At 43.8% G+C, this 12,187-nt stretch overlaps 2 protein-coding genes across 5 annotated transcripts in view; one reads left to right on the top strand and one right to left on the bottom strand.

Annotated features, from left to right (window-relative positions):
• MAML3 (mastermind like transcriptional coactivator 3) overlaps positions 1–5,580 on the top strand; it is a 349,702-nt gene extending 344,122 nt beyond the window's left edge. For both annotated transcript variants that reach the window (XM_073341166.2, XM_078852483.1), the window contains exon 5: positions 3,313–5,580. In XM_073341166.2, coding sequence (XP_073197267.2) covers positions 3,313–4,298 — 986 coding nt within the window. In that variant the 3' untranslated portion in view covers positions 4,299–5,580. The remainder of the gene's footprint in view (positions 1–3,312) is intronic.
• A 1,555-nt stretch (positions 5,581–7,135) lies between these two features.
• Positions 7,136–12,187, bottom strand: part of MGST2 (microsomal glutathione S-transferase 2) — an 80,129-nt gene continuing 75,077 nt past the window's right edge. For 2 of the 3 annotated variants that reach the window (XM_073341175.1, XM_073341177.1), the window contains one exon: positions 7,136–7,528. In XM_073341175.1, the coding sequence (XP_073197276.1) occupies positions 7,390–7,528 (139 nt within the window). In that variant the 3' untranslated portion in view covers positions 7,136–7,389. Of the gene's footprint in view, positions 7,529–10,844; positions 11,274–12,187 lie in introns of those variants that run through there. The other variant, XM_073341176.1, reaches the window with a different exon arrangement.

Here is a 12,187-nt window from a genome sequence, read left to right as displayed (position 1 = left end):
AAGGGCAACAAAAATGATGAGGGGTTTGGAACAGCTTCCATGTGAGGAGAGATTAAAAAGAGTGGGACTGTTCAGCTTGGAAAAGAGATGACTGGAGGGTGGGGGGGGGAATACAACAGAGATCTATAAAATCATGAACAGTGCAGAGACAGTGAATAAGGACATGATATTTACCCCTTCACATAACACAAGAACCAGGGGTCACGCAATGAGATGAATAAGTGGCAGGTTTAAAACAAACAAAAGAAAGTACTTCTTCACACAACGCATAGTCAACCTGTGGCTCTCATTGTCAGGGGATGTTGTGAAGGCCAGAAAGATAACTGGATTCAAAAAAGAATTAGATAAGTTCATGGAGGATAGGTCCGTCAGTGGCTATTAGCCAAGATGGTCAGGGATGCAACCTCAAGCTCTGGGCGTCCCTAAGCCTCTGACTGCCAGATGCTGGGACTGGACAACAGGGGATGGGTCACTTGATGATTGCCCTGTTCTGTTCATTTCCTTTGAAGCACCTGGCATCGGCCACTCTTGGAAGACAGGATACCGGGCTAGATGGACCATTGGTCTGACCCAGTATGGCTGTTCTTGTGTTCTTATGTACATTGATACCAGCATATAGCCATGTGAACAAAGAACCACATCCTCTCCAGCTGTAAACTGGCACAGCTCCATTGACCTGAGCAGAGCTCACCAGTATCCACCAGCTGAGAATCCTGCCCAAAATGTTTCTTTATTAATCTTCTGAAATATTGCACCAGCTCCATTGTTTAGAAGAAAATAGAGAGAAGAATTAGTCTAACTTGACCAATGAAGGGATTAGTTTTCATGAATAAACTAATTTAAATAGAAATATTTAGCCAAATTCTGCCCTCTGGTTATATACACACAATCCAAAGGACTTTATGGGTGTTGCATGGATGTAGCTGACAGCAGAACTTCACCAGTATATTAAAATTCCTATCTCTCTAAACTACCACATTATCTGAGCTCCTGTATCTTATGCAGGTAAAACTGTGGTTCTCAGATTGTAGTCTTGCTCAGACTGGGACTGGCTGGTGCTGACTCTTCTGATTGTTTCCAGTTGCTAACATGAGTTAAAAGACAGCTAAGAATGCATTGTATACTTTCCTAATACTATTTTTCTCCTTAAGCACTTGCAGATATCACAATAAAAATGTTATGGGCTTGCCAATGGGTGGGGAGATGGTTGCCCAGTCATAAATGGGGGAGCACCATAAACAACTGAGACTCGCTAATGTATAACATTGAGAAAATTGTTTTGTGTCAGTAACATAGGCTAAGTAAAAGCTGTTGGATTATCTGGTTTTTATAGGTTTTTTGTTCACTCTCCAAAACACTTCGCTTACCTGTATTTTGCACGTCACTCCACACCCAATCCCAGGCACCAGGCAAAGGAGATGGGGCCATCCCATTGAGCCATGTGTGCAATAATATGTGACGTGCTTTCTCTAGCACACGTTTTCTATATACTCACAAAGAAGAACCATCCATCTTACGTAACAGGACAGTGTTCTGTGTCCTTCAGACTGACACTCATCTGTGCTGTATGCCATGGTGACGAGGACTGAGTTAGGACATCATGTCTTGCTTTTGTTGTTTAGTTTGTCTCTTACTACAGATTTTTTTAATTTAAATTTAATAATGTTTGATCTGGGAATAACTGTCTGCCTCATTCTGTGATCCTGTTCGAGCTTCATCTGCAGAGTATTTGATTGTTTTAGTTCGGTATGGTATTGACCCAAAACCATAATGAACCTGTGGCGTAATCAGAATTCCTGTAATTGTTTTTAAATAAAGATAGTAAATACAGAGGCATATTGGCTTCCCAGAAATCGATAATCCCACATCAGAAAGACACAAGCATGGTGCGGTTATTTGCCATGGTGTGGAATTTAACAAGGTTAGGATTTTCTGGCTTCCCATCATTGGTCCAAGGTGGAGTAAAATGTGTTTATAATATTGATTCACTAATACACTCTCTCTGCTCTACATGTCCAGAAAAAACAATTTTTCTTCTTTCCGTAGACTTAATCAGTAACAATGACATAGAAAATCCATTCATTTATGCCTCCTGAGCTATTAAAAAATTGATTGGCCTTCTGAGTCTGACATTTCCATTTTCATGGCTCAGTTTTGAAAGACAATGGAGATATCTAGAAGAGAGTCTTAACTGGTTGGCTGAAGTTCAGTTATTTACATTGAAATTCAGTCCAACAAAGTAGATTTCTAACCATCACATGCACTATGATGGGCCTGATCCTGCTTCCATTGAAGTCCAATAGGAGTTTTGTCTTTTACTTTGATAGAAGCAGCATTGGGCCCCATGTCTGAAAAGAATAGCGTATGCGCAGCTGCATACAGTGCTAGAAAAATGAAGACCTTTGTCTGTGTAATTTTTAAAAATGTCCCTGGGTCCCGTTTTTCCCAGTGAGGAGATGATTTAGTGTTATATATTGGTATGTAATTTACAATTTTTCTAGACTTAGGGTAAAAATTTCAAAAGCACCCTACATTATTTTTAAAATGGGACTTAGCGCCTAAGTGACATAGGAGCCTTCTGAACATTTTGTCGTCAGTCACTGCCTAATAGAAGGGCAACTCTGCCTCAGCACTGCTGCTCCCATGGCTCTGCAGTGTACCTGCTGCTTTGAAGCCTCACAGTTTTACTAGAGGAGCTTGTATAGTACATTATCAAGAAGGCTCTGATGGTTTAGGCTGGGTCATGCACAGAATCAGTTTGCCTTGATATTTTAAAGATGAACGGAGAACCAAAAGCCCCTGGATCTCTGGGGGGACATCTCCAAAAATTGTCATAAATGAGAATTGCTTAGCGGGTAAATCATTGGCTTTTAACCTCTCCAGCCCTATTTTAGGTCTTCAGGGAAATTAGTCTAATGGCCTGTATTGATAGTATTCTCTGCTAACAGTCTTCCACTTCACAGATTGAATACCTAATATGATCAGCAGTTCCTGTTTAGGGTAGCACTGGAGATGTACCACCTCTCACCTTCAAGGAAAGGAGACTTTGCAGGTCGGCGTTCAGGTCACAGCTAGAATGTTGTGGGGAAGCATGTCCTGTCTGACATGTGAATACCAGGAGGACTAGAGTTTTCCTTCCCGGGATGGGTAACCTTCTCCTCTCTCCTTTAACTCTCGCATGAAAGAATAATTTATTCACCCAAAAAGCAAAGCAATCTGAAAGGCTCCTACAATCTGAAAGACTCCTACAAATTTTTTGGTATGCAAAGATGTATGATTTAACACTTACAGTTTCCCCCCTCCTTGCTGTAGGTTCTCCCCAGGATATAGCAGCAGTGAGAAACCAAGCAGCGCTTCAGAGTATGAGGACCTCTCGAATGATGGCCCAGAATGCGAGCATGATGGCAATGGGGCCCTCCCCGAACCCTGGCACAATGTCGACAGCAGCTGGTCAGTCCGAGATGGGAATGACTCCTTACAGCAACACATCTACCAGCCAACCAGGAATGTACAATATGAGCACAGGAATGAGCCAAATGTTGCAGCACCCAAACCAAAGTGGCATGACCCTGGCACATAGTGCAGGCCAGGGACCACGACAGCCCGCGTCTGGACAAGGGGTTGGAATTGTCAGTAGTTTTGGTCAAAGTATTCTGGTGAACTCTATTCCCCAGCAACATCAGCAGATGAAAGGACCTGTGGGCCAGGTCCTGCCCAGGCCACAAGCCCCTAGACTTCAAAACATGATGGCAACTGTCCCTCAAGGAGCACAAAGCTGGCAGCAGCGAGGCATACAAGGTATCCCTGGAAGGACTAGCAGTGAAATGGGGTCATTCAGCAACGGCACAGTGTACCCAGTGCAGTCTGGGCAACCAAGGCTGCCCAAGCAACATTTCCCACAGGGAATTAACCAGTCAGTCGTGGACACAAGTGGAACAGTCAGAGCCCTAAATCCAGCAGTGGGAAGACAAATGCTGCAACAGCTCCCTGCACAGCAAGGAACCAGCCAAGCAAGGACAATGGTTATGCCTGCCATAAGTCAGGGGGTTCCCACTATGCCTGGTTTCAATCAGCCCCCTGCACAACAAATGCCAGGTGGGAATTTTGCTCAGAGCAACCAAGGTCAGGCCTATGAGAGGAATCCCACTCAGGACATATCTTACAATTACAGTAATGAAGGAGCTGGAGGTTCCTTTTCAAGTATAGCAGAGGGTGCAGACCTTGTGGACTCCATCATTAAAGGTGGACCAGGTGATGAGTGGATGCAAGAACTTGACGAGTTGTTTGGAAACCCATAGTGAGTGGGCTTGTATAGTTTTAAACTCTGATAGTTACGTTAAAAAAAGAAAACAGGATGTCCCCCCATCCTTGTTTTTTGCTTTTTAATCTGTGCAAACCGAGCTGAACTGCAGCCAACGGTGGAAGAGTCAGGTGGTGGTTAAAACATCGACGTGTCGATTTCACAAAACTTCCACATAGCAAACTCCACTGCACAGCAGTACCTGCTCTGTCCATCTGTGAGAGAGAGGGAAGGGCTGGGAAATCACCTGCTCTCTGTCCCTGGGAAGAGCTGGCACGCTCTGTGCGGTGAGGCACTGTTGCACAGCGATGTGGTGTTCCCAGTCTCTCCCACTCTATTTTAGTGTAACCACTGCAGCTTTCAGGGCGTGTGAAAAGCTAGATCCCTCAGGCCGGGAACAAAACCTAAGGGGGTTGCCAGGTGATTGCGCAGCCCATGTGCACAGGTCAGCAATGTTCTGAACTCTGGGTGTCAGCAGATCCCAGATTTCAAAGTGTACCGCTCTCTTTGATTTGATACAGAACAAGGCCTATGGAGCCTACTCTAGGCTATTGTGCAAGAATGTCCAGCACATGTGATTAGCCTAAACAATCATAGAGGGGTTACCATTTTCACTGTAGCATGATAAAAAATTTAAAATAAAAGATTAGCGGAACATAAACCTGGCAATACAAAGAGCAGGACAGTCTGAGTGCAGGACAGTCTGTGGGTGTGAGTGGGCACACCCACTGCTTAGGTGCGCGGGTTAACTTAATGAGCTATTAATGCTCTTTTAGGCTCATGTCTGTGCTTCTGTATCTGGGCGCTTCGGCACACCTGTGCTGCCTAGCAGTGTGCTGTTGGCTAGCAGCTAAACAAAGTGTAAAAGGACTACGCAGAGTGAACAGATTACAGTAGAGTTCTGTGCAGACCGAATTCAAGTCCCCTTCTCTTCCTCCTCCCCCAATATGTTCATGAGTTTCATGATTTTCCCTTGACCATGGGGAGAAATATGCACTGTAACACAAGGCCATTGCACTTCACTTTTCTTCATCTGAGCAGGAGCCCCCACAAACAGGGACAAAGAAGAAAGGAAGCAGGTCTGAGAACATTAAAATGCCCCACTAGAGTGTGGAACTCTGAATGAGTTTCCCTTCTTCTCCTGAATGCACAAGATTAGAGGTGTTATTTGGGGCTGGGATGCCCATGCAGTTGATTTAATACTACATGCAGCCTGTTTTTCTGTCCTAAACAGATGTTCAGTGTAAACTTCCTAGTGCTGGGATAAATTCGCGGGGGTATCCAAACAGCAGGAATCAAGAAAGGACTGGTTGTAATGATCATCCACGGAGGGGCAAATGACTGTATATTGGTTATCACAAATACAGGGTCTACCCAGACAAGCTCGCTAGGCAGTAGCAGTGACATATCTCTTGACAAGTTAAAAGCAGATCTGTGCTGAACTGGTAACAAAACTGTGATATATCTTTCAAAATGGTGCTTTTAAAATAATAAAACCCAGCCCTTCAGAATGTCTGAAACCAATCTCTATGAGCCAAAACATTTGCTGAAGTGAAAATTGTTTAAATGATCCAAACCTACCAATTGAGTTGTCTTCAGTGGCTTGGTTTAGGCTCCATGGTGTGAAGTGCTGACCCACTGAAATCTGTGGGAACTGAGGATGGGCACTCAGTACCTCACAGGTTCAAGCCCTTTGTTTCTGCATGGAGCACAGGTCTGAGCAGGAGCAAGAAATGGGAGTAAAATGGTCCCTTTATCTCCTGAGGGTGTGTCTACACTGCAGCCAGGTGGTGTGAGTCCCAGCTGGGTAGACAGACTGGAGCTACTGTCCTAACAATTAGCAGCATGGATATTGTGGCACTGGCAACCGCTCCAGCTAGCCATCACCCCGCTCCCTGGGTCTGAGCTTGGGTTGGTAGCCTGAGCCATCACAACAGCCACACTGCTATTTTAATGTGCTAGCTTGAGCTGAACTAATGCAAGTCTGTGACCTTGTGCTGGGAATCGCACCTCCAGCTGCAGTATAGACACAGCATCAGGGAACTCAGTGCCCTGCTGCTTGTTCACTCTTGTGTGGTAACCCTTTGCTGGACTTGGCTAGACTAGGACAAAGGGTGTAGACAGGGCAAGCTGTATTTTAACATGGGTTAGCTGGTTAAGGTAACTCCCAAACAATCTGTGTTAAAATGCAGCGTGTCCTGTCTACACCAGAGTTTTAAAATGCATTAGTAAAAATGTTTTACCCAACACATTTTAATAATATACCTGAAGGGGCTGATCAGTATCCGTTGAAGTCCATGGGATTTGGTCTTTCCACTGACTTCAGTGGACGTCAGGGTGGGCCCTAATCCTGTAAAAGTGAGCACCAACTGAAGATTTCAACCACAAGCATTTTATAGCTAGTAGGAGCTTAGTCATACTAGCATAAAAGGGGGATAGATGAAGGGGTAGAACTGGCACCCGCAAGGGAAAATGGTGTGGGTATGTGTAAATGTTATGGGACTGGGTGGGGCACATGCTTGTCCTTCACTGTGTCAAACAGTTGCACCATGCTAACCAAGGGTCACATACAGCAGTGAGGACGTCAAGCATGGTGGGGATGGAGTGGCTGGTCTTCATCTCCCAGGCAGCGTCACTATTTCCTGGCCTTGGTAACAAAGGGTTCCCTGTCAACGATGGATACATCTACACAGCAAAAAAACCCCAAAACCTTACGGTGCTGAGTCCCAGCGCACAGGTCAACTGACTTGAGCTCGCTGGACTCGAGCTGCGAGGCTGAAAATAGTCTTGTACGTGTTTGGGCTCGGGCTGGAGCCCAGGCTCCAGGACGCTCTCCCTCGCCAGGTTTCAGAGTCCAGGCTGCAACCCGAGCCGGAACATCTACACTGCTTTGTTTTGCCCCGCAGCATGAGCCCTGTGAGCCTGAGTCAGTTGACCCAGGCTCTGAGACTCTCTGCCACAAGTCTGATTTTGCTTTGTAGATGTATCCTAGGAGAGGCAAACTGGGAAATTAGATTTAGAAACACACACACACAGAGAAAAGTGACGTAATGGAAATTCATTTTTATTGGAAGGGTACAGGAATTAGCTCATATATGGTGACAAGAAGTTTGCTGATGAGGGCTGAGTCGCTGTTGTCTTTGTAAAGCTTCCTCCAAATACTCCGTACTGGGACCAAGTAATAGAGAGGTAGATTTTAATAGGTTTGGTTTTTTTCTTACTATGGTGCTGATGTATATGTAATGTTTAAAAAAAAAAAAAAAGGTTATTTGTAAATAGGTTTTTACAATTCTGCAGATATCACTGGGTCTACTATCTGTAAAATATATACATATAAATATATATATACTGTTTGTTTAAAATAGAGTATTTTTATTTCATTCCTTAACTCATCCTCACTGCAGTGGTATTGCACTTCAGATGACATCTAATTACTAATTTGTACTGTATCCCTGACAGCAACTTGCTCCGTTTTATTCAGATTTTTCTAGTGTTCTGTTTTTACTTTGTACATTAAGCATTGCTTATTTCCTTTTGAGACCTGTACAGAGCTCTGAAAATGTAGAAATGACCTGATGTTAACATACCACTTTTAAAGAAAAAACAAAAAAACAAATAAAAGATTGTTATCTGAATCAAAGAAAAGACTGATTTAGAGGACTCTCACTCATGGCACCTCACATTCATCCAACCATGATATCCAGATATTATCATTATTATCTTTGGGGCTTCAAAGGAAGAAGAGGGATCGAGTTTAAAATGGGCGTGAAGGTTATTTTCTTCAGTCGGCTAGCTATAAAGTAACAGTCAGTGAGAAGAAAGGGGCAAAGTCTGTTGGGGTTTATTGATTACAAGAGTGAACCATTCACTTTGTGGTATGCTGTCATGATCACCAGTAACAACAGCTATAATTAACATTGCAAAAATGTTTTCATTATAAGTCATTTTCACACTTTCCGGAGAAATCATTTTTAAGTCTTAATTTTTTTCCAGGTTTGGGCTGTGCTGAGGGTTTTCTTTTAATTTTATTTGAATTAAAAGTTTGAGCAAAATTGCTTCAGTCCTATTTGAGGTATGGGAGAGTAAAAAAGACACAGTGTTCCCACTGTAAACAAACACATTTTTTTTTGAAATCACTCTTCGAAAAGGATGACAGTGAAATCAGCTGAGGTTTGAAACGTGATATTTGGCACGTACTTAGCACGCAATGAGGTATAGTGCTTTTGCCTTCTTTGAGTGGGGAAAAAAATTGAAAAAAAAAAAAATCAGATTCATTGTCGTTGAGGGTGCTCGGTATCTCCTGGGATCAGGCCGTCATTTTATATTAAGTGTATTTAAGCTGGTATTATGATGGTAGCAATTTAATTTGCCCTCGGCAATAATTCAGTTCCTTCCTTGTGAGTGAGTGGTCAGCCTTTGGATTTGTACTGGAGTTTATCCAGTCGAGAATCTGATTATTACCCTGTAAAAGGGAGAAGAAATAATATGAAAGGAACATGTGCTACTGCTAGACTCAGAACCCTGCTGAATTCTGGTCTTGGCACTGCCGCCAAGTTATGTGGCTTTGAGAAAGTCTCCAGGCCTGTCAGTCACTCCATTAAAGTCAATGGAATTACACTGATATAAACCTACTATGTTTCCCCATATGTAAAATGAAGATGCTATTACGTACTTACCTCAGAGGGATGTTAGTATTTGTCCAGTGCGTGGTAAATTGCGTAAAAGGCAATGTGGTAGCCTCTCTAATTTTAAGTAGCCCACCTCAGCTCTGTAGTGAGCAGGTGTAACTCCCATAATTTTGGTCCCATATTTCTCCTTTAGCACTGCTGCTCTGTGCTGTTAAACAGCTGCTGTGTTTCATCCCAGAAGTGGCAGCATTTCATTGGCGTGTGGTACATAGAGTTGGTTTATCACTTTGCTCTTTTTGTAAAGTCGTTAGGGGCCTTGGGATGGCAGATTCGCTATAAACGTACCAATGCAAGGCTAAGGTTTAGCATGCCTGAACACTGCTTAAAGATGGCCTTTGTGGATCCTCTGAAAGTGCTTCATTACTATGATTTAATTTGGTTCCCTATTACCATCCCCTCTCCTGGAGGCAGCACCTCTGATTGTGACTGTCAAGAGGCATCATTTCTGCTAGAATAGATTTTTCTGTCTCTTTTCTTACCTCTTAGTGGACCAAATCCAAGCCCATTGAAGTCAATGGAAAGACTCTCATTAACTTCAGTGGGTGTGGGATCAGGCCCTGTATCTCCTGTTTTTCCCCCTGGAGCCATGGTGTTTGGGAATCTCTCTGGCCACAGTGGCTTCAAGGCAAGTCTCCTTTAAAAGCGCAAAAGCCAGACTATTCATCATCATCGTTCCCTCTGCAACCATAACTGCCCCACCCATGTTGAATTTTAATTCTTTGGACATGCGTAGTTAGCAATCTCATCGCTATTCAGGCACCACAGATGCTAGAATATGGCAAGTGATCTAGTTACAGTGGCTATGAACTGCCTCAGCCTCAACTTTATCGTCGATCATCATGTGGAAGATGATCAGTGGTCTGACTCAACATCTGTTTAAGTCAATGGTCTTTGGATTCCTAAATGCCACATAGTGCCCAGAATGACCAGAACCAAGTGCATACAATATTTGTGGCCAAACCCCAGCTGCAGATGTGTGCCAGAAGGAATCTCTGCCTATGAGCTCCCATTTATCTGAACAGATTTGGTGTCACCCAAATAGTTTGAGTAATCAGGAATCTGCTGTAACTTTATTTAGACCTATTTAAAGACATTTAACAGCTTTGCCTTTTTTCTTTCTACAGTGATGTTTCAATTCAACCTCAGCACCATGCCCGGAAAGCCCACCAGGCAGTGATTTTTCTCTCTGCCCCACCCCCTTTTAATGAAAACTGTTTTCACAGTCAGTTTGCTTTCGTTATTATTTTATGACTCTCTGTGAGCTTTGGCTGTGCTGGAGCGTTTGTCTCGTCTCTCCTATACATCAGCCATCTGTGCTTTATGGAGAAACACTGAAATAGATTCAGTTGCTTGACTAGCATCTGTGCCTAGCTGTGTCTAGTTTCGGTCCTGATCCTGCCACTAACTTCAGATTGGTAGACCTCTGGTCCCTCATGAAGACCCATTGATTTCAGTGGGGTTCTCTGCGAAAACAGGGGTCTGCCCACAGAGAGGCCGCAAATCAGGAAAGTGTCCCTGTTCAGGAAAGGCGCTTTGTGGGACTTAAACACATACTGATTTTAAGCATGTGCTTAACTTCAAAGACTTAATCATGTGTTTGAAGTCAATGAAGTCTGTCTGTATTCAGGAAAGCACTGTAAACACATGCTTAAATGTTCTCCTGAATCAGGGCTGGAGTCGCTTGCTGGACTGGGGCCACAGATTTCTAAATGCCTCTGTGCACGGGTCATGTGTTTCTCTATGTTCAGCCCCAAACACGATGCAGAGAGGAAGAATCCAACAGCCACAGCAGAGCCGAAGGACATTGGGTAAAATAGCTGTCACGTGCAACTGTTTCAAATAAGCCACTCCCTAGATTAACATTGTCTGAATTCAATGTAATTTTTGCTGTCATACGATATTGTACACAAGACCAGTTCATTGAACACGTAACTCAAAAAGTGAAGCCACATTTGCTATATTCTTTGTGCCTGCTTTTCTGTGGTATAGGAAAGAAACAGTGTAAACAAATGGTCAGGAAAGACATGCACTTTACATTGCAATGGACAATTAATAAAGAAATCTGGATGCTTTCATTCCACATGATGCAGCTCATCTGCCTTTTAATGTCCAGGGAAAGCATCTGCTTTATTTATTTATACATAAATAATCGTCAGAGCAATTTATGTAATTTCTTTCCTATGCTGATGTCCAAGTATTCTTCCAGAAAGCTATTAGTAATCCCAGCTGCAGCCAGGGCCATCAGTGAGAGCAGAACCACCACACTCCAGTAAAAACATGTTATCCTAGAGGACAAAAACGGAAAGAAACACAATGACAAGATGTACACGCTGTGTTTGTTGTGAAACTTTTCAGTCTACACCAGCTGATCAGAGCTGTGCCAGAGAAAAATCAGCCACTGATGAAACTGATTTGAAAAATAAATGACCTTTTCACCAGAAAGTGATTTTTGCAGGAAAAATTAGTAAATTTTCCTCTGTGAAAATGGTGATGTTCCCCCGAGGTAGTTGTGTTTGACAATTTGCAGTTTGTTCCAGAGTGGGATTGATCACAGCATGAAGAATTAGTCACTGATGTGGAAATGGAAAAATGTCATTGTGACGGGGTGGACTCCTCACACTAGCCCTGCAAGAGCTGGATTAGGCCAGGTAGGCCCAATCAGCTAATTAGACTGTAGAGGAGACTTAGGCTGGAGGCAGCTAATTAAGGACAGACTCACCTGTACAGGAACAGGCAGGGCATGTATTTGGCTAGTTGGCTGTAGGGGGGCTGCTGGGAAAGGATGTAGGGAGGTAGGTTGCAGTCATTCCAGGAGTGGAGGAAGTTGGAGGCTGGCAAACCCAAAGAGGTGGGAAGCAAGATAGGAAGCAGCCCAGGGAAACAGCAGCAAGAGGTAGGACTGTACAGGGACTGTGGCTGCTTGTTATAGGGTTCCTGGCCTGGAATCCAGTGTTGGGGGCATGCCTGGGCTCCCCTACCAGCCACTGGGGAATAGCAAGTACAGCAGGTCTGGAAAGACTGTGGATTCCCCAGAATGGGAGAACTTTAGTGACCTGGCAGGAGGGCCAAGCCACAAAGAGGAAGCTGCAGACCTGGGAGTGAGCAAGCCAGCAGAGTGAGACAAGATTGGAGAAGACAATACTGGAAGGAGTGTGCAAACTGGAAGAGCTAATCCCAGGACAGCCAGCAGGAGGCACTG

Source organism: Lepidochelys kempii, chromosome 4, assembly GCF_965140285.1.
Source record: "Lepidochelys kempii isolate rLepKem1 chromosome 4, rLepKem1.hap1, whole genome shotgun sequence".
Classification (NCBI taxonomy): Eukaryota; Metazoa; Chordata; order Testudines; family Cheloniidae; genus Lepidochelys; species Lepidochelys kempii.
Note: the sequence above shows the minus strand (reverse complement) of the source record. Positions and strands in the feature narration are given on the sequence as shown.